This window comes from Aspergillus glaucus (genome assembly GCF_001890805.1).
Source record: "Aspergillus glaucus CBS 516.65 unplaced genomic scaffold ASPGLscaffold_6, whole genome shotgun sequence".
Lineage (NCBI taxonomy): Eukaryota > Fungi > Ascomycota > Eurotiomycetes > Eurotiales > Aspergillaceae > Aspergillus > Aspergillus glaucus.
This window is the reverse complement of record NW_019170458.1, coordinates 249,505-274,049: the sequence shown is the minus strand read 5'-3', so window position 1 is coordinate 274,049 and position 24,545 is coordinate 249,505. Positions and strand designations below refer to the sequence as shown.

Sequence of the window (24,545 nt, the reverse complement as noted above, 5' to 3'; positions counted from 1 at the left end):
GGGAGACGTTAACTATAGACTGCCCGGTCCTTCCACCCATGGTATGTACAGAGTAGTAGTCGATGCTGCAGACCCTAGAACCCCGCATGGCTCGGGGTCATGTTGTGGACATTGAGCATCAGAGCCGTCTTTGCCATCCCACTTCGACATTCGCGTGCGTGGTTAATAGTACAATGGCTTTCGGCAATTGAAGTGAACCCTGCCACGGGCAGCGAATGAGGCGGATGACTGACTCCGCGCAATGCCTCCACCAAAAAGTCTAAATTACCATCTTGGCTTCCTCATCGGGTTTAACGTTGATACCGTACATTGTGATCCGTATATCAGCGCAGGTCCGTTCCTATATCGTTCGTTACCGATCAGTCAGCTATTATGACGCGACTATCTCTCCCGAGTCAGCCAGTTCAGGTCGCATGGACTGTATCCCTCGCCAGATATCTACACCGCAAGGCCACAAATCGCACGAAACGCTCGAGAAATTGCATGTCATGGAAGTGCAGGAGGTGCAATTGACAACCCCCCAAACCCATTATGTCTTTCTGGGGCCACATGACGAGAGCTACAGTGGCCCATTATCGGGGTCTGTGGAAATCATCATTGCCTCGTCCAATATCGACTCTTCCGACTACCCCAAGCTCAGTGTCAGGCTTACACGCACAGTTGCCTTTGAACGTCGATGTGCCGCTATGGCTCCTCGGCGTAGCAGTGGTTTCTTTAAATGCTTGCGACGACGAAGGGTAATCCAAGCTCAGCTTACTCCTATCCGAGGGCAAAGTGCTTCGAGCACCGAGACGATAACCCGGTGTGATCTCTGGCACACGCAGCACCACGTGGAACATCATCAGGACCGGGGAACGACGAGCTTGAAATTCAACTTCGGGATTCCTGTTCCTTTTGATATCCCCCCGACGACGGAAACGGTGCTAGGGACCGTCTCATATATGATTACAGCGACATCCACGTCCACAATTGGGACGACAGCAACAGCGACGCGACCGATTCAAATACTACGGCGTGCTATTCCGGGTTATGCTCGAACTATTCAGCACGTGCGAACCTTCCGCAGTGATCGAGTGAGGCTATTTCTAGATATTACACCCAAGGAATCCCCAGGTCCGGGTAACAAAGCTTCATATACCGCGAGATTATGTGCCAAACAAACTATCACGGAGGGTCCACGGACAGCGCAGATGAGGCATGTGGTGATTAAAGAGCTGAAATGGCGGTTTGAAGAAACGGCCAGGGCCTTATCAAAACCCAGCCATCATGAGACTCAGGATGCAATCTACCACAAGGAGCAATGTGTACGTCAATTATGCCATGGGAGAGTGACAGGTCGGTGGAGCGCAACTGGTGGCCGGCCCAAAACTGAAGCGACAGATGACATGATTCAAATATCCTTTGATGTCAGCATTCCAGCAAGCGCAGATGCTGTGGAGGTCTTAGAGATGTCTGCAATTGACACCAAACAGGCATGTCTCCATCAAGGACCATGCGAGTGCCCTGCTCGCACACATACAGATGACGAAAAAGCTGCCATCATTGCAAGCCACCAATTGAAGCTGGACATCATCGCGGGAGAAGACATTATCGACCAGGAGACCGGGAGGCTTGTGGATCGAAAGCCCTTGTGGAAGTCGTTCGGGGCCTTCTTCCCAATGCCAGTATATGAGTTCATGTCTTCACAGGAAATCCCTAATGCTGTCTTCCCTTCCAACGATACGCTCCCGATGTATGATGTGACATCGAAACCCCCGAGCTATGGTGCTTTGCGATAGATCCCCCATATCAACAAGAATAGATCATTCGTGGCCACTGGATGATACCTTCTGGATAAATTAGTCTGACTTGTCTAAATGTAAATGGGGCAAACCTACATATGGCGCACTCCTACATCTTGTCAACGTCTTCTCTCATCCAATATATAATTCTATGTTTTTAGTATGCACAGAAGGGTCGTCTTCACAATTTTGTGTCCGGGACGTGGTTGGAGAAAGTGGACCTCAAGTGGATTAACAAGTGTAAGACCCCGCTTAGGAAAAAAAAAAAAAAGAAAAGAAAAAAAAAAAAAAAAAGGAAATTTCACAGCCCACCAGAATGTTTATTTAGTGCTCTTGGCTCCCTCCACGAATGTCGCTTATTACTGGTATTATATAACTAACGCTTGTGGATTGGCTAGTTAGTTAGTTAGGAGCCTCGGAACTTTCTTAAGAAGCCCCGCTCGTCCTGCAACGACTAGACTTCATGACCGGGTTTCTTTTCAAGCATTTCTTTCCATCGCGCCTACCTTTATTGTGCCACGGCGATATATGCAGGTCATCAATGAACTGCAGACACTCTCTTGAGTACGCATAAATCCTCCGATTGCGACACAGCATTATTCCATGAGCAGTACAAGTCCTACCGACAGCGAAAATGGCAGAAGATAAAATGGACAACAAGCCTCAAGCAGACTCCAATCTAGAATCCTTAGGATATCGTCCCGAATTGTCACGCAACCGATCAACATGGCAGGTGGTGTTCATGTGTTTCATCCTGGCCTCTGTACCATATGGTCTATCGACGACCATGTCATATCCAATGGCAGGAGGTGGCCCCGCTAACATGTTCTGGGGCTGGGTAATTATATCTTTTATCATACTGTGTGTAGCGGCATCTCTGGCTGAGATTACATCAGTCTATCCCACAGCCGGCGGAGTCTACTATCAGACGTTCGTCCTGTCGCCGTCGTGGTGTAGACGTGTTACAGCCTGGATTTGTGGCTGGTCTTATATTGCTGGAAATATCACAATTACCCTTGCTGTTAACTTTGCAACGGCGCTTTTTCTGATTGAAAGCCTGAATGTATTCCAATCCTCAGGTGTCGGCATCACTGAGAACTTTCAGGCTTATCAGACGTATCTTATTTTTCTCGGAATCACCTTGATATGCCACGCTATTCCTGCATTTGGAAACCGATGGCTGACACACCTAGAGGTATGAAGGAGTTCTTTTTGCTTTGACGTTGTATCGTCATCTTTCTAATATGGCCCCTATATTGTCTAGACAATGGCAATCTTCTGGACTCTGATAGGAGTCACAGCTCTCGTTATCACGGTACTTGTCGTCGCAGCGCATGGCAGACGATCTGCTGAATGGGCCTTCACAGGGTTCGAACCGCAGTCGGGCTGGCCAGATGGCTGGTCTTTCTGTATCGGTTTGCTACAAGCCGCCTATGGCCTCTCGGCCTCTGGCATGGTCACCTCGTGAGTTTCCTTATCCATCGCCCATTCCTTCATCACACCATACAGCCAAATTTCTTAAAACAAAAAAAAAAAAAAAATTAAAAATAAAAAAAATTAAAAAAAAAAAAAAAAAAAAAAAAAAAAAAAATTAAAAGAAAAGAAAAACTAACCCAATAATTGAAACAAACGACAGAATGTGTGAGGAAGTCCACAAGCCAGCAACCCAAGTCCCAAAGGCCCTCGTTGGAGGCGTCATCGTCAACTTTTTCGCAGGACTCTTCCTTCTCATCCCTCTCAACTTCATCCTCCCCGACATCGCCATGCTTGCAAACCTCGCCAGCGGTCAACCAGTTCCCACGATCATCAAGTCCGCCACGGGAAACTCCGCCGGGGCCTTCTGCCTTCTCATCCCCCTCCTCGCCCTCGGTATTATCTGCGGCGTGGGCTGCGTCACCGCCGCATCTCGGTGCACGTGGGCATTTGCTCGTGACGGCGCTATACCCGGTTCAAAATGGTTTAGGCAAGTCAATACGCGACTGGAAGTGCCGCTCAACGCGATGCTACTGGGAATGGTAATTGAGATACTTCTGGGGCTTATATACTTCGGCTCAGCGGCGGCATTTAACGCATTTTCTGGCGTGGGGGTTATATTCCTGACGCTTAGCTACGCGATGCCTGTTGCAGTATCCTTGCTCCTGCGCCGTCGAAAAGACGTTAAAAATGCCACTTTCAATCTTGGGGTGTTGGGTACATTTTGTAACGTGGTCTGCCTTGGTGAGTATCTCCTTTCGCTTATCTGCCATGTATTCAGAGTATCTGATCGAGTCTAATGATGTTTGAAACCTCAGCGTGGACCGCCCTTGCTATTCCACTATTCTGCATGCCGACCTTCAGCGCAGTTACTCTCGAGGATATGAACTATGCGTCAGTTGTCTTTGTTGGGTTTGTGGCTGTTTCGGCCGTTTGGTATTGGATATGGGGCCATAAGAACTACTCAGGACCACCGACAGAAAGGGTTGAGATGGCTGCTGAGTGCCTGGATGACGCAAATGCAATGGACAAGCCCCCGGAATTGCCGTGATACATTTCGTGAAGTGGTTACGCGGGATACAATTGCCGCAGCTTTCAGATCTGCTTAGTGGTCAAAAAGCAGTACTAAAATGCAAAGTGAAATATGACAATGTGTCCCAAAAATCCAGTATGTGGATTATCTAGGGCAACATTACATGATAAACTACCATATACCAACACTTGGCATTGATAGGTATACATCTACCTGAATGACTACCAGCACAATGGTAGATGAGATAGTACATAAATAGATGAATATATAAAGATGTTCATTCATGTACTCAGCTTAGTTCTTTGTGATTTATTTCTAAAGATGGATGTTGGACGTCAGAAGACAACCCTGGTTAAGGATTTGATGATTTCCTCGAATGGTGTGTCGATACTGTGGGCGCAAGCATAGCATCAGATGTGTTGACATCCGTATATGCTAAAGGTCTGATATGTTGGCCGCTCCGATTGACCATAGGGTATGGAGAACAGGGCTTCCCGTCCAGTGTTACATGGAAATCAGAAACATGAAGGCATTGCAGACAACTGGCTGGGTCCTTGGTGTTGAACGATTTTTGGCATGGGTCTTACAGCATGATGATATTCGCGATATCAGTATTATTCCTCGTCTGAAGGGACCTCGTTTCGCGCCTTAGGATCCATAAGGGAAAGAAATATATGTAACTAGGACTAGAAACTTTAGTAAGAACATCTTTTCTACTATCAGCTGCTGTGCAGATGCCTCTCAGTTCTTTTGTAAGAGCGTATTTTTATGTAGCAAGCTGGTGCTACTAGACTTAGTTAATGGACTAAGACGCCGGGAGATCCCAGAAGACCCCCATTTTGACTCATATCAATGTGATGGCACCGAGCGACACCAGTAACAAAATATAGAAGCATTATGGGTGTTATTCTCTCGTCTAAAACAAGCAGCACTTTCCACTGCTTGACGTACTAGTCTAGCCTAGCGGTGAGGTTTCTGAATGATCCTAGAGGCACCGTGATATACCAACTAACAACTTAAATCGACCGTATGTGTTGACGTGGCTTATGAGCAGCGCCCCACCTCTCTGGAATAGGTATGCATTTTGCTGTGCTTATGGGTCGCTGAAAACATGTTTCTTGTCCATTCGTCTAACAATTAGATTCGCTGGAAATGCAAAGTGGGAGGGGTGCTTCTTTGCATATAGAATGTTGTACCTCTTATCACAATTGTCTCGTCACTTGTTATTCTCCAAAAATTGGAATACTGGGACGGCATCCTTTTTCTTGTGATGAACTGGGTTATTCGACAAGGCAATCCTGGAGTTCTTTTTGGTCGAGTGGGGATTCCTAGCTCATTGTAGATGTAGAGACCTGCTTTGTCTATCAAGTTCTCCAGAGGTCCAGCATGTCACGGAACGCGGGCGCTCGCCAGCGGCATGATATTTTTGACTACTTTGGCCTGTTTGGATATAGGGCAGGAACTCCTTCACACACACTAAATAGCTCAGCGCTGGCAGGCCCAGTTTCAGAGCCGTATAGGCGCATATGTACCGGGTTTTCTAGACAGGTTGAAGGCTTTCCCTTTCCGATTTAGTAACGTATTCTGAAAAGATCACCTTCAATCGGGAGAAGTATTATGTTTAATCCATTGCAACAGCCAGCTATTTTTAGAATCATACATGTCTTTGGGTGGTATGTAATATGCCCTTTTTGACGGCAAACTGATCTAACCAAAATGTAGCATTGCCCACAGTTTCTGCAAAGGTAAGATTCAATAGTATTGTAGTGTAAAGTACGAACTTCATGAAGCCTTAAGCCACTTATGCCACGGTCTCAGCTAGTAGATAATAACGAATGATATCCCTATCTAGACTAGGTAGTCCATCAACGAGAATATCGGATCTGGGGAGAAAGAAGAAGAAACCATCAACGCCAGACAAAGGAGACTATCTACTGTTCGTGTGCTTCGCTTGTGGGAGGGCTAGGGCTCTGCCGTTTGTATGGTCGTTTGACATCGTTTGTACCATTGGCGTTGGTGTTGATCGTCACAGCTTGGAAGGAAGATCATAGGATATATGCCGAGAATTGAGTTTTACCACTTTCTCCAAGAGCGTTTGCACAATCTTGTCACCTCCCTTTAATAAAGCAGCTCGCATGGCATTGCCCAAATATCCACACTGAGTGTTGATATCATCTCCCTGCTCCAGCATCTGCACAGTTTTTTCATGTCCTTCTAATGAAGCAATGTGGGGGGGCATTGCCAAAGAACCTACCCTGAGTATTGGCATTAGCTCCTCGTTCTAGCAGCATCTGCACAATCTTGTCGTGTCCTTTCAACAAAGCACACACCCTGAGCATTGGCATCGGCTCCCTGCTCCAACAACATCTGCGCAATCCTGTCATGTCCTCTTAAAGCAGCAGCATGGAGGGCAGTATCATTATTTTTACCCTGAGCATTGAAATTGGCTCCCTGCTCCAGCAGCATCTGCACAATCTTGTCATATCCCACAGATGAAGCAGCGTGGAGGGCAGTATCATAATCTCTACCCTGAGCATTAACATTGGCTCCCTGCTCCAAAAGCAGTTTCATAGCCTCATAGTGTCCATTTAGTGAGGCCCACATTAATGCAGTTGATCCACCACTGTCTCTCTTGTGTACATTGTCTCTATTCTCGTGGATCAATCTCATAATATGCGTATGTCCGTTGAATGCTGCTAGGTGGATTGCATCCATTTTGGGTATGACTTCGAACGGCATTAAAGCCTTCCAAAATATAGGATACCAAAATGCAAATCGTAATGTAGCTGTCATATAGCCGGTGTAATAGATTGGCCATTTCTTCCTGTGATTGCAAAGACATTTTCCGTACATGGTCGGGCCAGTGTTCTGCCGAGTACTTGAGAAAACTGAGGCAGTTCCTCTCTGTTTGTACTTTATTGTTTTCCAGATCATCTATCAGCAGATATCAAACACAGATCTGAGACAATTGGTCTTCGGCCTCCTTCTGGTCAAAGGAGTATACAGAACATAAATTACCAGCAATCTCCTTTCTGACAAGAAACTCCCTGACTGTCTGGTGGCTAAGGTATATCCTTGAATCATTGATGAAAACAAAGAGCCCGCACAATCGGCGTATCTTATTTTCAAGGCCCATTGAGTCTAGCCCAGCCTCTGCTATATTTCTTGATATAGGTCTAGTAGCCAACCCTAAGGCCATGGCCATTTCCTCTATTGTCAAGGGACGTCGCGCACCAACAATGATCTGAAGAATCTTCTTAACGGTATTGACTTGATTGGACGGAACACGGTCGAGGATTCTTGCATAAGCAGCATTCACAGATGAAGGTATGGGTTGAATTGGCTCATCAGCTGGTCGAAGGCTATCTTGAAGTGTAGTGCGGATGTCATTGATAGCTAGATGTAACCAGAGATATGTGCGATGTTCCATTTGAAGAATCTGTTGCTCCAGTTTCTGTGAATCTGTGATCTCTTGGAAATTGGTTTTAATCTCATCATAGTTTAACCAAATTTTCTGGTTTTGTACATCACTATGATTATAGAAGTCATTGAGTTTCTGAATTAGTTGTTTTTGATCGTCCATACGACATTCGTCAAGCGCGTCGAGAACACAAATGGTTTTGTGTGATGTAGGATCTGCTGATGCTGCAGACAGAAAGATCCGCCAGAGCTCGCTAACCTCATGTTGAAGTTTGTCCCCGTTCTGCTCCCATGATGGTATTGCATGTTGTAAGAGGTTTGGCTGTTGGCTAAAGAGCTGATGAAGTATTGCACACAGTGCTATAGCAAGGTTGTCCTGCTCTTCATTGTCCTTGAGAAAAAAAGTAACAAACTGATGCTGTTGAAGTTGATACTCTAAAGTCTTCATCAATAAGTGATCTGGCTAGGACAGACTTCCCACAACCAGGGTCAGCTGATACCCAGAGAAGGTCATTGCTGCAGCTATCCCACCAACGAATATATTGTGGATTCTGTGAGACCCACTGGCATGTTCCTGGTACTCGTTTGGGGTTGATGTCCTTTTGTCCCTCATAACTTGATATCTTGAAAACTTGATGACATCGCCGCTGCTGATCGGTCAAGGCTGTAGCTGTTTGTTCAAGATATTGATGTTCTTGTTGATTGTATGCTCTGTCTAATCTTTGATTGGTGTCTTTTACCTCCTCATCCAAATATTCTATAGAGCCTATAGAGTGACATAGTAAGCAAGCCATGCCCTTGTTCAATACTAGGCTAATCTGGACACCACTTACGACATACGTCTGTTGCCAAGTTCCCTAGTAGCTCTTTAGCATATGATGCTGCTGCCAAGGCAGCGTAGCCTTGCCACTGCTTGTTCTTGTGGGAATCTGAATAGTCACAGATGCCACGGATCACAATGCATGGAAAGTCCATCATCAAGCCTGCTGCCTCCATTTCAAAGCACAATGGCTCAGTTTTCAGGCGGAGTTGCTCTCTTTTTCTTCCATGTTTTATAACAGAATTGCCAGAAGCAATAATACCATAATGTGGCCGTGGGTCATTATCTTCTCGTTCACTTCTAACTTCCTCCCAGTCTGTCGGGCATATATCACAGCTATTCACACTATCAGGATGGTCATGCTCAGGTTTGAACAATCGATCGCATTGTGAATTAGGCCGGCCGAAGCTTTTTTGGGTCCGCGTAGTCCTTCCAATCGCATTTCAGAGATATTGCGGGTAGCGGGGACCATCAGTTAGCTCAGCTGCCCTCATGCTGTTGACCGCTGTCAGTAAAGATCTTGAAGGACTGTTCAGAGAGCCCGTGCGACAAAATTCGTTCCCAACCTTCCCCATATCATATTGAACTACGCCTCCACAAGTACCCGTTGGGTAGCTGATCACAATATCGCCAAGCCGTATATCGTGGTCGGCAGATGGAATGCCTCCTCCAACACCGACCATCAACCCGATCCGTAGCGATTTTGAAAATGACCGGATCATATTGTTTGCGACTGTTGTAACCGCACAGGCTCCGTACTGTCCTCCAGGCAGGCAGGCGATCACGACGTGGTGTTTACCGATTCGGCCCAAGGTGTAGGTGTTTGGATCGATTGCGTCTTGCTCATCAAGCAATCCAAAATTCTCGTCAAGCATCTCTACAGCGGCAGCGACCTCGATAGGTAGAGAACAAATCCAACCGATCTGAAATTCCTCTCGTGGTGAACAAGACATGTTTGTCTCGCGCTATTATCAAAACTCCGCTGTCGGCGATAATGATGGAAGTTAGAAAGAAATGATCTTTTGACACTGTAGATTCAAAGTATACCGGAAGGATTAGGGGTAAACCAGAGTCTATTATCAATCCTCAGCTCAGCCTTGCATACATGAGTACGGCAGACTATTGTAACACAATTGCAAAAACCCGGATTGTTTGTTTTTCTGCCGGCAAAATGAATTCTATACTAAGTACTAATTATGGCTTGCTTGGCTTCGCCTTTTGGCTACTAATCCTAAGCACCACGTAGAAGTGCAAGTCTTGCTTAGGTGCCGTACAAAGGGCCCGTACGACTGGGCAAAAAAAAAGCCAAACGCCAACTATTTACAGGACAATAGGGTTGCCAGTAGATGAGAAAGGGGTATACATACATGGTGGTGGTAGATGGCAAAGAGACGGTCACTAGGAAAAGATGAGAAATGTTAGTAAATCTGTCCACTTTAGAGGTTGTACAAACAAACCGAGGAATATTATATCCACATCCACGTATGTGAGAATAAAGCAATTCCCTCCCATATCCTTTTATAGTGCCTTTCCCTATCCCTTCAAGAAGACCTTTAGCAGCCTCCTCTTCCTGTAGCTGTCTGTTGACCGGATCATATATACGGCGTGTCAATCCAAGTCTTGTACAAAGTAGATGGAGTGCTCGGAGAGTAATCTTATAGCCTTCAGCTTCAAGAATCTTAAGATCATTACCTTCCAGGTCATTTTGAAAAAAAAAAAAAAGAATTAAAAAAAAAAAAAAAAAAAAAAAAAAAAAAAAAGGGTCCTGACACGCTGATGAAGGGCTGTGTCTGTTGTCATACGAGGAAATGTACTTGCGAATACCCCATGATTGGAGTCGTGAATTAATTGTACGCTCTCTGGCTCGGTCTCTCGGTCTCTTGGACCTGATGTCTTTGTTGAAGATGCTGGCATATTCTGGAGGCGGAGGTATCATTTTGATAAAGAGAAATAATCTTAGACTTATATGGCTCTAAGTCAAGCTGTGGACGTACCATCTTTGGGCTATAGGTATAGAGAAAGGAATGAAGAGTGACTACTACTAAGTAGGCATTAAGGGTTTATATACAGGCGGAAATAAAAAGCGGTAAACATTTGTTGCTAAATCTGGGTTTTGTAATTGTGTTACAACAGTCTGCCGTACGCGCCGCTGCGGATTCTCATCGGCCAGGCATCAAGAAACTAGTTACCCTTTGCATCTCGAGGCATTCTAGAAATTCAAAGTGTATTATTTAGTATAATTGATGCAATATCATTAATCATATAACTCCATGAATATACAAATGCCTGCACCCGACCTATATCCAATAATCTACCAGGTATTTCCAGCACCGTCCAGGAATGCCAATGCCCGATATAGTCCACCAGTGTATAAACTCCGCATCACCAATCCATCCGTAGTAACGATAATAGTATATATGTAGTTAATGTAACAAGTAATAAGTATAATAGGCCAAGAAGGAAAATTTTGGGGGGGTGAAGGAAACAGATGTGCAAAGGGTAGGTTACAAATATAGACATCAATAGATCGTCAAGTGCCATGAATCACTACTTCATTGCGCATTGATCATGGCAGGTTGGCATTGGTGTCAAGGCGTAGTCATCATTCTTAGTAGCTTTATTGAGCACTCGGTTCAACTCTTGGTACAGTTTCTTTGATTCGATTCGGGCGCTCGGTTCAACCACAATCAGATGCTCTGTGATAAGATTAAGAAGATCATGCATGAGTCGTGAAGAGCGTTTGTGGCGATGCAGCTGATTCACCCAGTCGAGAACCTTTGTTCGGACCATTGCTGTCGTGTCCGAGGTAATGGTGTAGAAGTTGTCGTCGTTGATCCCGGTGCGAGGGGAGAGTTCACCACGATAGTCGGCGAAGTTGTAAACCTCCTCCGCACCGAGAACGAGCCATGTCACGAATTCCAACAGGACGCAGCCGAAGCTCCACATGTCATAGGCCTGGGAGACATATTTCCCAATCCTATATTCGGGGGGCTCGTAGGTCGGCGAGCAAGGCACGTCGTTGGTGGGTGTTTGCCCTCGAGAGTTGTGTTGGCCATGTAGTCGTCCCAGGCCAAAGTCGGCCAGTTGGAGAACTCCTCTTGGGTCGGTGACGCCGATAGCATGCTGGAACCAGAGGAAGTTTTCCGGTTTGATGTCTCCATGCCGACCGTAGAGTGTTTCATACCGTTTCTTGTTGTTGCGGGTGGTGGTGCCGTTGGGTGAATCCACTTGATCATGATCGGTGACGTTGATCGTGATGGTGAGTTTGTGTATCCTCGCGAGAGCACCTGCGATGCCAGTCATCTGCGTGAGGGACCAAAGGACGGTATCTCGGTCGAAATCAGGAATAGGACGGCAATCCCAGTATGCACGCAGGTTGGAGTCGGCAAAGGGGAAGATCAGGTGCCATTTCCCGTCTTTTCGGAAGGTGGACAGCAGCTTGATGAGATGGCGGTCTTTCTTGGGGGTCAGCCGGAAGAGGATTTGTTGTTCTCGTTCGAATTCGTCTTGGTCGGACTGGTGGAGGCGTTTCACTGCACACAGTGGTCCTTTGGACTGGCGGGATACATCAGATGGAATCAAGATGACATATTAGAAGGATGGATACTCACGTCCAGATCGACGACTTCGCTCCATTCCATCTGCGCGGGATGAAAACGGACAAAAAATACATCGCTGAATCCGCCACTCAGCGGGACTAGATGGCTCTCTTCTGGTAGCAACGGCACGGTGGGTAAACTGGCATTATTGGAAAGCTCGTAATGCCTGAGATCCTCAAAGACGGTCGCCAGGAACCACCATTGGAACGAGTAGAGCTTCTCTCGATGTTTGCTCTTCCAATGTCCAGTGGCCGTCACCGGTTTCCCGTCCTCCGTCCAGAGGTTGAATTCGTTATCTTGATCACGTCGTCGAAGGGGAAGCTGGTCATCGAGGATGTTTTCCTTGAAGAACAGCTCTATCTCAGCTTCCTTCCCAACCAGCACGAGAATGGCAAATAGGGCTTTCCCGCGTCTGCAAGTTTTCCTGGCGGTTCGCTGTAGAACCTTTTGATCTTTGATATGCTGGGCAAGAATGTCTGTGACGGTACTTTTGTTGATGAGTTCGTGCGTCGTTTGTCGTGAGATATAGAAATGGAAATTGCCTCCAATGTCTTCGATTCGAGCATTTCTAAGCTGTTCGGCGAGGTCTTTTGCTGGGCCGTTGGTGTCGGAGACTCCTGGGGATCGAGGAGGGGACAACGAGGCCCCATCCATCAATCTCGTCGAGGGGAAACCATCAATCTGTGAAGCTTCGCTGATCGGATGTACGAGGGCAGTAGAAAATGGTTGATCGGTGACGACTGTGGTATCATCACTGGAGGGCGACCCGCTCCGAGGACGATTGGGACCATGTTGCCGCGGTGGAAGGGGAAAATGATTCAATATAGCCACGAGACGCCAAAGCGGGTATATAAGACAATCGACAAGATTCATGGTCAAAGCATCGAGGGCTGAACGAGTAAGGCAAGAAATGTGGTGGGAGCTGCGGGGATGCAACGGACTGGTTTAGAAGCTACCCCGGTGAGCTGCCATATGTTCCTGTAGAAGGAGACTGTGTGAAAGGGAGTAAATCTCCTTAGTCAGTCTAGGCATCCATGACAACTGTTTGGGGCGAATGCCACCGTTTCGCGGACGGGGCGTGGGATGGAAAAGAAGAAAAACAAAAGCATGGCCTGCATTACCGTATCCCGGATTGCCGTAGTGCAGGCCGTCGCAGAGAAGAAATAAAGAACTCTCGATGAATAGAACTGTCCGCATTATTACTCTGATCCATCTACTGAATCTTTCGGATCTTATCTCGCTGCAAGTCACAATGTCAACTCGTGCATCAATGCGTACATATGCTAACTACAGCTAGTCCATCTTAGCCTGCCGTTTGGACCCAACCCCTCCTACCTCCATCATCTGTCGCCGCGGAGGGATTTTGTATTCCCTTTCCTTTTGCCGCAGTCCCTCTTCTAGATCAGAAGAGTCTTTTCCTGCGATGATATCCCACACTCTCCTGTGTAGACTGCGTGACCCCTTATCGCCAGGGTGAACTGGCGGTGAGAATCGCACACACAACCACCACAGGCCAAGAGTGAGGCTGGTAAGGGGCAGTGCGACTGCGGCGAGAACCCATGATTGAGGGGAAATTTCCATTTTTCCATTGTTGGCCTTGACAAATTCTGTTGAGAAGAAATTCTGTGGCGGTTAGCGCTGCCAGGGTGGAGGTCAGATGATGCCTTACAGCCACTATCGTGGTGGGGAGGTAGATCAGGCTGATGATAGTCAACACTTTGACCGCGGCCGCATCCTTGGTGCTTTGAAACTGTTGCTGTTAGATCAGTTAAGCAGTAAAGAGTTCTCACATACTGCCAGTTGAGATGTCACTTTCCCTTCCTTTTGGGACTCCAACGCCAAACCCTTCAACATGCATGCTTCTTCGTAGGATAGTAGATCGGTTAACTGGCAGTGTTAGGTCTGTTGGACATGTTTAATACACAGAACATACCAGCCGAATAGTAGACTGCAGTCTCTCTTTCAACACTTCAACCCGCTGAATATCCCTCTTGACATCAGAGATATGCTCATCAAACTCCACCAGTAAACCAAGATGATCCCAAAATGGACTGTGTTCAAAGCACCATTTCTGATAGACATCACGGACACGAATGATATTCTCCAGCATCGTAGGAAGAATAATCTGCAGAGTAGATATATACTCTTCAAATCGATACAGGTCCTGTCGATCCTGAAGGCTGAACTTGTAATTAGTGAGGCTTTTCGCATCGTGTTCATCGCCAACAGTGGCCACGTAGATCGGTCGAGACTGTTTCATTAGCGATGATTTCTATAATGAGGCAGGAACATACTCTTTCCTGAAGCTGACCTTCTATCCAGGATATGTATTCAGGCCAGCCTCTTGTGCTGTCGGCAACGAGCAGCCAATGGATTACCCATGGATTCACCTCCTCCGTGGAGTCTTGGATGACTTGGGATAATTCATCTTCAAACACTGTTGAAGGGAGGGAAACCAGTAGGAAGATCGACTTGGATTTTTGAATATCCTTCTTTCCATTTAGTTGATGATAGACGACTGTGTGTCGAATCGACCACGGTGAATCGACTGGTCCACATTCTCTGTCATGCTCTTCCACACGACGGAGTATGTATGATATCTCTGCTGATATCAGTATTCTTCAAGCGAGAAATGTTTCAGAATGAAAAAACCGACCGCACGTATCCTGTCCTTTGCTGGTGGCATACCGAGAGGAAGGACCGGGAAATGCAAACTCATTCTCGCTCAGTTTGAACCCAAGAGGAAAAACAGACTTCCAGATATTTGGGAAGACGTGGTAAGCACCCAGGAACTGTTCAAAGAGTTCTTTCGAGATGTTTATTCTCGACCAGGTGTCCTCTTGTCGGACGATAAACAGCTTCGATGTAGTCTATAAAGTCAGTACCCAAACACACAATATAGATGGCTTCATACCGTATCCAGTAATTCCAGCTGTGATGCATTCTCGACCAATTGAATCATATCAGCATCAGAATTCGATTTGAACGGTTGAATAACCTCGAGTCTGCACTTTGTCGGCCATGCTTGGAATAAACGCGACCGTTGATCAATCCTTCCCTTCATCAAGTTAATCTTGGCTTGTTTGATACCTATCATTGTAGTTATTGCGTTATTGAATATCTCAAATATAGGATGGAATGTACTCCATATATCTACTCCGTCGTTGAAGCCATCTATTTAAAACATGTTGCCAGCCAGGCAGATGTGCAGCAACTTTCCACCAATCCAGCCAACATATCACAGTGCCAAACATCATATTATGTATGATTCATTATTAAATATCTGCCTGTGCTTGCTTTATCTGTGTGCCTACGAATTCGCCCCTTACAGCCACACAAAAAGATAAGTGTTTTGCCATCCAAATCATCAACATCATCAAAATCATGATTCGTAACCCAGCCTACTATTTTTATATCCAGCCAGCTGAACATTGCTAAAAAACGTACATACAGAAATATATATCTCCTCATTATATCGTTATAGCAACCGGCGATACGTTCGACAATCTCGGATTTCCGCCTGGACGTTTAGTGTGTGGTTCTCGATATTTAAGGGATATATATCCATTGATCGCTCACCTCGGTGAGAGCAGGGCTGTCGGTCGCTCGGTAGATTTTATATTTATTCAGTCGCAACTATTCAAGAACTGCATTAGTACACGAATAGTCAGAGTGGAAGGCTTCTTACCTCGACGTAGAAATTATTCCTGCCCTCGTTGGAAATGCCATAGATGGTTCGGAGTAGGGACATGAGTTTTCGTTGATCAACGCATTTTCCGTCAATCTGCTGCATAGGTAGAGACACCATGGCTGGGTTTATATGTCATGAAAAATATCAGACTTGATATATCGAGTGTCGTAGGTTTGATATCCACATCCGAGTCTGACCGGGCACAACGGCGTTCATTTATACCCTGCGAGGGCCCATTCCTGTAGGTGGCATTATTAGGTTACGAACACGCCCAGCCGAGGGGTGGCTGTTCCCCCCACTCATTCCATTGCTCTACACGAGGCACACCCTGCCTATACATGACTATCGCTGCCTGTGATACCTCAGTGCTAGGCTTACACAGTACTGATTTAACAGGTAGCTTATTCCACACCGAAGAGATACATTGCCACTGTAGCCCACCCGATCATCTCCGGATACAGAGTGCTCCAAACTTCCCCCCCCCCCCCACAGCTCACTATATAATCAGCCGACCAGCACCCTAGCATCAACGCATTCGCACCTGAATATGTGTGGATTTAGCAGGAATGGCGTGGAAACAAAAAACAACAATGAACTAATTGGCCGCAGCAACAGATGGGCGCTGGGTGCAACTCTCTATCTCCTCCTGATCCAGTCAGATTCAACAGACAAAAGCAAGGTAAACATTTTCTTGTTTCCTTCGTGGGTGAAAAGGCGGGTTTCGCGGCTTCACTCACAATTGTAAGCAGCCGTGGCGCTTCAATGATATACTGTCCATTCCTTGTCTATAAAATCGCCATCTAGTCAGCCACGCTTTATCTTCAACTATACTCGGCTTTCTCGATAATTTCATTCGTACTTGGGTGTTGAATTGTCCGACTCCAAAGAGGTCTTCCAATAAATCCATCAACCGTGTTTGGCTGAGGTAGCGGTTGATCATGATGCTTTGAGTCATTTTGACATGTGATTGCGATCGATAGGCTGAATCAGTGTGGCAGTTTCTGACTGAAGGCCTTGCTGATTTGCTTTATTATTTTCGAGGCCTTGTCTGACCTCCATGGGGAAATATATCGTCTTTCCATGCCGACTATAATGAGGCTCTACAAAGGATATCGAACCAACGCATGAATGCCCAGTTGTCAATCTATCCAAACCCCATTTCTCAAGGCTAGATGGTTAAGCCCAATCTACGCACACCACATACACCTACATTGATGCAGTGGTATCATCTCAAGGTATGTACCGATTGGATCGAGTATCGCGAAACTGTTTGCTATGATGCAGATAACCAGTTGTCGGATTTCACGGGTCGAGCCATCCCGCGTCTCATTGCTTAAAACACTCGATCATATGCAATTATCCTCACCGATGAGGGGGTGATAGAATGCCTCATGATGCGGAGAATTGCGATCTGCGGGTGCTGGGGCCATCTTATCCCTGATGGTTGCTTTTTGCTCGTAATTGACAGCCTCGCAAACGGCTGTTTGGCGGAATAAGAAATTCCCATGCTCTGGTTATATCCGAGGCTGTCGGTTTTATGGAAGTGAAATTATTGGTTATTCTGCAGTAATGCAGGTGATATTGTCATACAGCCATGGTCAGCAGAATACCAGGTATGGATTTCATTATACATTATTCACTACAAACCAAAAAACGACAAAGTAGAACTTGTCCTCGACTTTCTCGTCTCCTTGTCCAACCCCATCAGGTTATACACAGCCATCTGCGCTCCTCTCACGGTATAATCCATCGTAACAGTTTCATCCGGAATATTCACAAACTGACCGATAAGCGCCAGATTAGAATACCTGCACATGCTCGGGTTGGTTTGGGAAGAGTGGTTGATGGGGGATACTCAGGCTGAAGAGCCAGTTGCTGTCTTTTAACGTCACTAATGCGCCAGTATAGGGTTCGTCGTCTGTGAGGTCGATGAAGCGGTTGAAGAATGTGGGATTGCGGAGAGTGACAGTGAAAGACTCCAATCTGGATTCTGACATGCGCATGCAAAAGTTGTACGCATTTCCGAATTCCGAATTTGGCATCTTTTGTCGCCAGTTCCAGCCATAATAGCCAGTTCTCGTCGAGGTCGTTTTCTGCGCCCATTGATTCCAACGACGCAGGATCCTTGTTGAGCCGGACATGACAGAGCCAAGAGAGACGATGACAATATCATTCTGCCCGACTTCGATTATCTTTTCTGGGCCGTTTTCGATATATCTGATTGTTGATACATGTCGATGGTCGTAGGTTGGATCGGTGACGATATCTGTTACCTTCGTGTGGAAGCGAAAGCCAACGCCTTCATGTTGGAGAACGTGAGTAATCGGGACGACTATCGATTCGTGATGGTTGAATCGTGTTCTGTCTAGAATGCTGCAATGCTTCAGTTCGTCAAAATCATTATAGAAACGATGCAGACATCGTCGGAATTCGGCGACGCTGTGGCATGGTTGGAAGCCGAATCTATATCTGTAAGTATCTTGACAATATAGGTATTATGGATGCATACGTCGTCGACCAGACAATCCAAAACGTCGTCTTGAAGAACCCCTCCCCAAAGAACTCCTTACAAAGACTTCACCTGTAGTTAACTAGTTATCATATTTCATTCTCTGCATTCCATTCTCAATAGAACTTGATAAAAATGGTAATAATCATATTCTAGATTTCTTAAAAAAAAGGACGTCTCCTCGTCGGAACCCACGTTGCCCGAAGGCTTTGAATTCCCGCCCCCTCCCCCAAAATCGCCGTATGTTTCCTCTCTCTGTAGAGCATACATATCCTCTTGCTAACACCCACTCAATTAGATGAACTCCGTGAGCGCTATGGAGATAAATTATTATTCAGAATGTCCGGCTTCCACTCCGAGAGTCGTCGCCGGCTCAATACCATGTTTGACAATTTTTACACTCATTCTGAGCCAACCAAACGCAAGCATTGATGCTATGCAATGATGGTTCTCTGTGATGCTGACAACATATTATTAGGTTGGTCAAAATTCAACCTTGCCAACTTCATTCAGAGCACTTTTCCTGCAGAGTTGACCCCAATTCTCCTGAATGCAATCCCAGTTCTGCACCAATTCCGTCTGCGGCTTGGCTCATTTCCATGCCAGAATGATCCCGACAAGCATCTCACACTGGATGTTCTGAAAATGGCAATTACTCTCCTCTTGGAACATGACTCCAAACAATGGATGCTTCATGGGGAAGACCAGGCCAGTTTCAAGGTAGTCACCTTTCAGAGCATGGCGGGAACCGACAATGGGCTGAGAGCAGCAACCGGGGCCCATGGCCCCTGGGACAACACCTAGCTCGACAATTAGCCAATATCCTACCAGTAGCCAGTTCCCGGGCCGAATAGAAGTGCTACCAGTTCCAGAGGCCATGGCAGCCGCGCAAGCTCTTTCTCCTGGACAGGCAATCTGGTCAAATGGATCAAGACTAGAGAACGGCAGATATGGGGAAGGATTCGCATGGCAAGAACCAGGAGGAGCCTGGAAGACCCAGGGGTTTCCATTGGGCAAAGGATATGAGATGTTTGATGCAGAGCTTTTCGGAGTCGTTCAAGCACTCCAGGTAGCATGGAAGACGGGAGATCAGAGGCCAATCACTATCCTGCTGGACTCCCAAGCCGCCATTGCAAGGCTACGACATACCCACCCAGGGCCAGGTCAAGTACTGGTAATCCAAGCACATGTTATAGCCAAGAGACTACACACCCAAGGTCACCAACCCATCATCCAGTGGGTTCCGGGACACGCAGGGGTAGAAGGAAATGAGAGAGCTGACCAGGCAGCAAAGCAGCAGTTGGTAAGCCTCCAGGAAGGGGTCCAAAAGAGATCTCTCTGGCCTTTGCTGGTAGAGCTCGAACAGAAGCTGTTACAACACAGAAGCAGAGATGGCTCACTGAGGAGCTCAGCCAGTGATCCCAACAAGGTCAATGAATATACAGGCCGCAGAAAAACTAGCAGCTTGACCCTACAGCTGCAGTAGCTCCCAAGCACCTGGCAAGCCACTATTTTCAACTGAGGTCAGGACATGCAGCCATTGAAACACACCTACATCGGATCCAGGCTCAAGAAGATGCAACCTGTAAAAGCTGTGGCTCATCTAGGGAGACAATACACCATCTTCTCTTTGAATGCCGGCAATGGTGACACCAATGAAATAAGCTCTATAAGGACCTGGAGATGGATGGGGTTGTGAGACCCACTGCTGCAGAGGAGCACCCGCAAGGACGACTTTTAGGAGAGCCCAAAACTACCAGAGCGCTGCTACAATTCCTGGCCAGCACCAGTGTAGCTCTACCCCAGGCGCACCTACAGCGGATGGCGGAAATGGCCCAGAGAGATGAGGAACGGGGACTGGAAGCATTGGAAGAAGCAAGTCAAACAGGAGAAGGATAGCAGGGAGGGTAGCCTAAGTTGAGAGTCAGACTAGGTCACACTCACCCTGCTCTGAGAATACAAGGAGAGCACTCTGCTCAAAAGCCCTGCGCATACAGGCGGTTTGGGGCGAGGAAAAGGATTAGAAAGATCACAGAAGGGGATGCTACCTCGGGAACTCATAGGGACAAGAGGCCGGAGGCTAGCTACCAGCCTTGAGTTCATAGAATACAGTCTGTCATAGCTTTAGGGCTCGATATGGACAATAAGCTTGATTAAATAAATAAATTTCAGAGCATGGCCAGCTGGGACCCTTCAGCAATGAAGCCAGAAGAACAGCGACAGCAGGACAAAGAGAATGATGCTCATCTTGAACAGGTACTGGACTCAATCCAGCTCTCCAATATCTGGAGTGATCCAGAATACCCCATGTTTGTCATTAAGGGTCCTCAACTCCCGCCCTCATATTATCCCTCATCCTGGTCAAGAGACCTACATCAATTGATTCCAGTCAATGAGTTCAGACCACTGCTTCAGTTGGTGCTCATGGGCACAAATGCTTCTCTCAAAAGGGCCTGTGTCACTGGTACAGAGTCTGAAGGAGAAAGGTTATCCAAAGATTTTTGTTGAGTACATTGGTCCGAGAAGTCGAGCTCATCCAGTTAGGAAATGTGGCTATTACATTATCATTAGCCTGTGCTTATTGAGGTGTAAGAATGAATCCATACCATTGACCTTTCCACTATTTGATTAAATATCTCCCAAGAGATGGCAGTTGCATTGTTGCTTTTCTCCTTGAATGCTGCAAGCATGCAGTCTATCATGTTTTCCAACTGTGGTAGACACGTTGCAAATGGTTGCACATCAATGCCATGCTGATAAAGTCTAGTCATATTCCAGCAAAAGGCTTCTGTCCCCAGTGTAATCTTGGGCCTTCCAACCTGGAGCCAGCTCACCATCCTGATGCCATTTAATCCCCAGATCAAAACCACATCGTTGTGTTGGCCCGCTGCCAGCAAACAGCAGTTAAGCTTATACGATTTCTACCAAGCTGCTTCGACAACCCAAACCCAACACTACATCATTCTCATCTCTGGCAACAACGATTCCAACGAAGGCGACTTCTCTATGTAGTGACCGTAGTGTCTTGGTTTACATTAATCGAAACCGTTCTCGCTCTCTTTGCTTTGCTCACAATGCTTGATCCAAAGGCTAATGTTGTTAATGAACCTGCGTGCGATGCCAATTTCACACCCTGTTTGACGAAGAAGTTTGGGTTTTTGCGACAGATTTGTTTAAGGTCAAGACAGTTGTTCAACGCTACATTACGCGCTTTCTTGATGTTTTCCTTAAAGCTCTCGGTGCCCACCCGTGATAGATTCCAATTGGTATATTCTTCCACCGCGACCTCGATTAGCCCGGAAATATCAATGGAATCAGCCGGGATAGTTCCTGTAGTTGCGTCAGAGCTCCAGGACGAAGATATCAAAGGTTGAGATGACTGTGTCGGAAGAACATGGATATTTATCTGTGGAAGCATTGATTCAGTTGTGACGTTATTGGGGGATTTACTTTGTTTTGAAATTTGCTGACACTCTTTCGCATACAGCTGTTCGCGCACGTTGTTGGAAATATCATTATGGGTGTATATGATGCCGCCTTGCTCCGCATATTTGACAAGGGCTTTCAAATGATGTGTTCGGAGTCTATAATGCCTTTTCCCTACCGGATCCTGCCAGCAATGTTGACCCTCATGCTGGCAGGGTGGTCCAGGTCACCGCATTTTCCGATACAAACCTCACCAGACCAAAGGTTGTCCTCTGGAGACCTCGGCGTCAACTTGATCATCCTGCTCAAGGAGCATTCTGTTGGTTATAGAGGAATTTTCTCTTTCATCAGTTCTCCTTTCTGGAGGGCTGGTGTCCTCCATGTAGTTAATAGAAATAGAAATCCTCGGCTTTTTGTTGCACTTGCGAAGCAGATTTTGCCACATTTGGAGCTGTTTATTTATAGTTGTCCAGTCAATATCTGTCTTCTCAAAGCGCTTTGTAAGATCGCGTTGTGACCGATCATTTACAGAAACCACAATCGCAGTATTATCAGGCCTCACACGCCGGTTAAAAGCTACTTTCTGAGACAGGACACGTTCAGCCTTCTGCTTAATCTGCTGCGAATATGAACAGAGTGTTGAAACTAGGTCTTGTTCTGTGTCCTTTGACAGGACCCGGTTGTTAAGAGTCATTCTCCACTCAATAACATACGGAATACAAGACGGATGTTCGTCATATGTTGCTCCATTATCCGATTCGACATCATCAAGGAAGTGTGGTCGACCAGATTGGGATGGAGATAGCAGACAGATTAGCCAGGGAAGCAGCCATGCCAGGCAAGACACACATATTCTGTCCCCTTTTCTCGAGGGAGCAAGCGTTTATTCGAGACCAAATCCGCGCGCAGTGGGAATAAGAATGGAAAACATCCAACAAAGGCGGTCACCTTCGCAGAATTGATACCACATTGCCTTCCACCTACGCGAGATCATATGGCTCGCTGCCAAGGAACCGAGCCTATCTGCTAACACAACTGCGGACGGGCCATTCTTGGTTATCAACATATGCCAGGGCTCACCGCTCCCAAGAAGACTATGAGTGCGTGTGTGGCGCACACGAAACTGTGGTTTGTGTTCTGGTGAACTGCCCGCGATTGCAAGAACTACAATGGGAGTTACAGAGAAAGACTGGCGACACGTTCAACAGCGTATCAAGTCTACTAGGGGGATACAGAGAAGGTAAGATAGGTAAGTGTGATAATACCTCGCGAGCCAGTACGGTCGAAGCGGTGCTGGACTTTGCGGAGGCATCACAACGGTTTCGAAGTCGCGCGCCATGAGGGAAACTTGATGACAAGAATGGCAATTAGGCCACGACAGGCTCTGACGAGGCTCTAAGTTTGTTTTCAGGAAGTGGTACGCTCCACATGTACAAACACGGATATATATAGTTGTGGTAGCCTGCATATCGCTTTGTTGCGAGGGGTCAGGGTAAATAAAATCATCCATCCATCCATCCTGTGTATATGTATTATGGAGGAGTCTTGTCCGGTTTCAGGTACACATCATCCAGTCGGTTGCGTTGGTTGTTGGTTGGGTCACGATATTTGTTAGTTTGACTTTGCTTTTGGATCCTTTCCAACAACTAGCGGATAAATCATGTACATCTAATTGGGACTTACATAGGCCAATGCCTTGCGTTAAATTAGCATAGTGCATTTTATTGATGCTGCCTCAGGCTGCTCACCCATCGGCTCACCCTCTGCTCAGGCTGCTCAGGGCGTGCCCAGACCTGCTCAGTGAGCCAAAGCAGCGAGGGCTGAGCACTAACACGGAAAGAGGAAAGCGGCCAGAACCTGAGAAAATCAATTTCATATGGTATGCCTCGAAACATCGTCATGTGTTCACGCACATAACCATGGATGATTGGCTGAAACGGCGCGTAAATTTTCTAGCGTTGCAGTCTTTAGTGCTTGTCAGGAATAGTAATGGTATTATTGTTCTCTTCTTCTTCTTCTTTTTTTTTTTTTTTTTTTGTTCTACTCTAAATTTATAACGTATCAGGCTGTTTTCCTGCCAGTTTTTGCCTAGGTGACACTCCAGTCCCAAAAGAATATTTTGTGATCAATACCACTGGAATATTATTACAATGTATGCGATAGACCTTACGCAAGAGAAGATGAATCAATTGGTAAACGACCAACTAGAATAGCGGAATTGGGAAAGGATGGAAGAAAGGAAATGAAAACGGAAATCAGAGGCTTCCTATTTGCTCCCTAAGTGTCCTAGCCCTAAACCATCACAGTGACAGTGATGGAAGCTCCGTAAAATAATCCGCCAGTGTATTTGATTATGCATTCTTCCAAGGTATAGTTGAATTTGTTTACACTATTTGCTATAACTTCTGTTGATATTGTTGATACTGTACTTCAGATCATGTGTCTAGTAGAACTCGTCGCTCATGGCATGTTGCCCTGTTTGTCTACCAGCACAGGTATCCTGCTAACTACCATGCACAGTGGCAATGGCGAAGTACATGCGCCAACACGCCAGGCTGTTTCATGAGGAGGGGCAAGCCGCCAATGACATGGCCCCTCCCTTTGGTCAAGTGGGTTGATCAACACCCCTCGAAGGAGTTTCGCACCGGGTGTGAGTGGCCTAGAATATCGCACCCCTCTATAGAGCACCCACGCTAGTCGCGCGAGCGCCAAGAGTTCGCACCATCTCGCACCCTTTAGGGGCACCCACCAGCGAATCCCGGCTGTTGTATGTTTTTTTTTTTTTTTTTTTTT

The 24,545-nt window shown here is 46.5% G+C and overlaps 8 protein-coding genes across 8 annotated transcripts; 2 read left to right on the top strand and 6 right to left on the bottom strand.

Annotated features, from left to right (window-relative positions):
* The first annotated feature begins 433 nt into the window (after window positions 1-433).
* On the top strand, window positions 434-1,886 carry ASPGLDRAFT_167705 (uncharacterized protein). The gene has a single exon (XM_022542648.1). The coding sequence runs from the start codon at window positions 489-491 to the stop codon at window positions 1,776-1,778; it is 1,290 nt and encodes a 429-aa protein (XP_022402620.1). The 5' UTR covers window positions 434-488; the 3' UTR covers window positions 1,779-1,886.
* A 401-nt stretch (window positions 1,887-2,287) lies between these two features.
* On the top strand, window positions 2,288-4,536 carry ASPGLDRAFT_44899 (uncharacterized protein). The gene is made up of 4 exons (XM_022546113.1): window positions 2,288-2,976; window positions 3,046-3,245; window positions 3,418-3,998; window positions 4,073-4,536. The coding sequence occupies exons 1-4, from the start codon at window positions 2,416-2,418 to the stop codon at window positions 4,303-4,305; spliced, it is 1,575 nt and encodes a 524-aa protein (XP_022402619.1). The 5' UTR covers window positions 2,288-2,415; the 3' UTR covers window positions 4,306-4,536.
* A 1,869-nt stretch (window positions 4,537-6,405) lies between these two features.
* On the bottom strand, window positions 6,406-9,480 carry ASPGLDRAFT_65124 (uncharacterized protein; the record flags this gene model as incomplete). Its single annotated transcript, XM_022548857.1, has 7 exons — window positions 6,406-6,417; window positions 6,691-6,762; window positions 6,862-7,032; window positions 7,241-8,083; window positions 8,121-8,473; window positions 8,541-8,843; window positions 8,997-9,480. The coding sequence occupies 7 exons, from the start codon at window positions 9,478-9,480 to the stop codon at window positions 6,406-6,408; spliced, it is 2,238 nt and encodes a 745-aa protein (XP_022402618.1).
* Window positions 9,481-9,739: 259 nt separating this feature from the next.
* On the bottom strand, window positions 9,740-10,435 carry ASPGLDRAFT_44896 (uncharacterized protein). The gene is made up of 3 exons (XM_022546112.1): window positions 10,330-10,435; window positions 9,985-10,205; window positions 9,740-9,925 (listed from the first exon to the last, which is right to left on the bottom strand). The coding sequence occupies exons 1-3, from the start codon at window positions 10,354-10,356 to the stop codon at window positions 9,844-9,846; spliced, it is 330 nt and encodes a 109-aa protein (XP_022402617.1). The 5' UTR covers window positions 10,357-10,435; the 3' UTR covers window positions 9,740-9,843.
* A 639-nt stretch (window positions 10,436-11,074) lies between these two features.
* Window positions 11,075-12,780, bottom strand: ASPGLDRAFT_122690 (protein kinase domain-containing protein; the record flags this gene model as incomplete). Its single annotated transcript, XM_022540345.1, has 2 exons — window positions 11,075-12,082; window positions 12,139-12,780. The coding sequence occupies 2 exons, from the start codon at window positions 12,778-12,780 to the stop codon at window positions 11,075-11,077; spliced, it is 1,650 nt and encodes a 549-aa protein (XP_022402616.1).
* A 429-nt stretch (window positions 12,781-13,209) lies between these two features.
* ASPGLDRAFT_1293106 (uncharacterized protein) lies at window positions 13,210-15,303 on the bottom strand. The gene is made up of 7 exons (XM_022540882.1): window positions 15,041-15,303; window positions 14,783-14,996; window positions 14,421-14,728; window positions 14,060-14,377; window positions 13,921-14,013; window positions 13,796-13,876; window positions 13,210-13,749 (listed from the first exon to the last, which is right to left on the bottom strand). The coding sequence occupies exons 1-7, from the start codon at window positions 15,221-15,223 to the stop codon at window positions 13,420-13,422; spliced, it is 1,527 nt and encodes a 508-aa protein (XP_022402615.1). The 5' UTR covers window positions 15,224-15,303; the 3' UTR covers window positions 13,210-13,419.
* A 127-nt stretch (window positions 15,304-15,430) lies between these two features.
* On the bottom strand, window positions 15,431-16,021 carry ASPGLDRAFT_44892 (uncharacterized protein). Its single transcript, XM_022546111.1, has 3 exons — window positions 15,815-16,021; window positions 15,706-15,762; window positions 15,431-15,646 (listed from the first exon to the last, which is right to left on the bottom strand). The coding sequence occupies exons 1-3, from the start codon at window positions 15,932-15,934 to the stop codon at window positions 15,605-15,607; spliced, it is 219 nt and encodes a 72-aa protein (XP_022402614.1). The 5' UTR covers window positions 15,935-16,021; the 3' UTR covers window positions 15,431-15,604.
* Window positions 16,022-17,616: 1,595 nt separating this feature from the next.
* ASPGLDRAFT_33842 (uncharacterized protein) lies at window positions 17,617-19,205 on the bottom strand (the record flags this gene model as incomplete). Its single annotated transcript, XM_022544370.1, has 3 exons — window positions 17,617-18,280; window positions 18,327-18,392; window positions 18,958-19,205. The coding sequence occupies 3 exons, from the start codon at window positions 19,203-19,205 to the stop codon at window positions 17,617-17,619; spliced, it is 978 nt and encodes a 325-aa protein (XP_022402613.1).
* Between the last annotated feature and the right edge of the window lie 5,340 nt (window positions 19,206-24,545).

Excerpts from the sequence above, each read along its gene's own strand:
- ASPGLDRAFT_44892 (XM_022546111.1), bottom strand. The coding sequence starts at position 15,934 with ATGGTGTCTCTACCTATGCAGCAGATTGACGGAAAATGCGTTGATCAA. Across the intron at positions 15,763-15,814 it reads GGAATAATTTCTACGTCGAG|TTGCGACTGAATAAATATAA; the intron begins GTAAGAAGCCTT and ends GTTCTTGAATAG. Across the intron at positions 15,647-15,705 it reads ACAGCCCTGCTCTCACCGAG|GCGGAAATCCGAGATTGTCG; the intron begins GTGAGCGATCAA and ends CTAAACGTCCAG.
- ASPGLDRAFT_167705 (XM_022542648.1), top strand. The coding sequence starts at position 489 with ATGGAAGTGCAGGAGGTGCAATTGACAACCCCCCAAACCCATTATGTC.
- ASPGLDRAFT_1293106 (XM_022540882.1), bottom strand. The coding sequence starts at position 15,223 with ATGATAGGTATCAAACAAGCCAAGATTAACTTGATGAAGGGAAGGATT. Across the intron at positions 14,997-15,040 it reads AGCTGGAATTACTGGATACG|ACTACATCGAAGCTGTTTAT; the intron begins GTATGAAGCCAT and ends CTGACTTTATAG. Across the intron at positions 14,378-14,420 it reads AAGGTCAGCTTCAGGAAAGA|TCTCGACCGATCTACGTGGC; the intron begins GTATGTTCCTGC and ends CTAATGAAACAG.
- ASPGLDRAFT_44899 (XM_022546113.1), top strand. The coding sequence starts at position 2,416 with ATGGCAGAAGATAAAATGGACAACAAGCCTCAAGCAGACTCCAATCTA. Across the intron at positions 3,246-3,417 it reads GCCTCTGGCATGGTCACCTC|AATGTGTGAGGAAGTCCACA; the intron begins GTGAGTTTCCTT and ends AACAAACGACAG. Across the intron at positions 3,999-4,072 it reads TTGTAACGTGGTCTGCCTTG|CGTGGACCGCCCTTGCTATT; the intron begins GTGAGTATCTCC and ends TTGAAACCTCAG.
- ASPGLDRAFT_44896 (XM_022546112.1), bottom strand. The coding sequence starts at position 10,356 with ATGGGGTATTCGCAAGTACATTTCCTC. Across the intron at positions 10,206-10,329 it reads ATTCGCAAGTACATTTCCTC|ATTCTTGAAGCTGAAGGCTA; the intron begins GTATGACAACAG and ends AATGATCTTAAG. Across the intron at positions 9,926-9,984 it reads TGTGGATATAATATTCCTCG|TGACCGTCTCTTTGCCATCT; the intron begins GTTTGTTTGTAC and ends ATCTTTTCCTAG.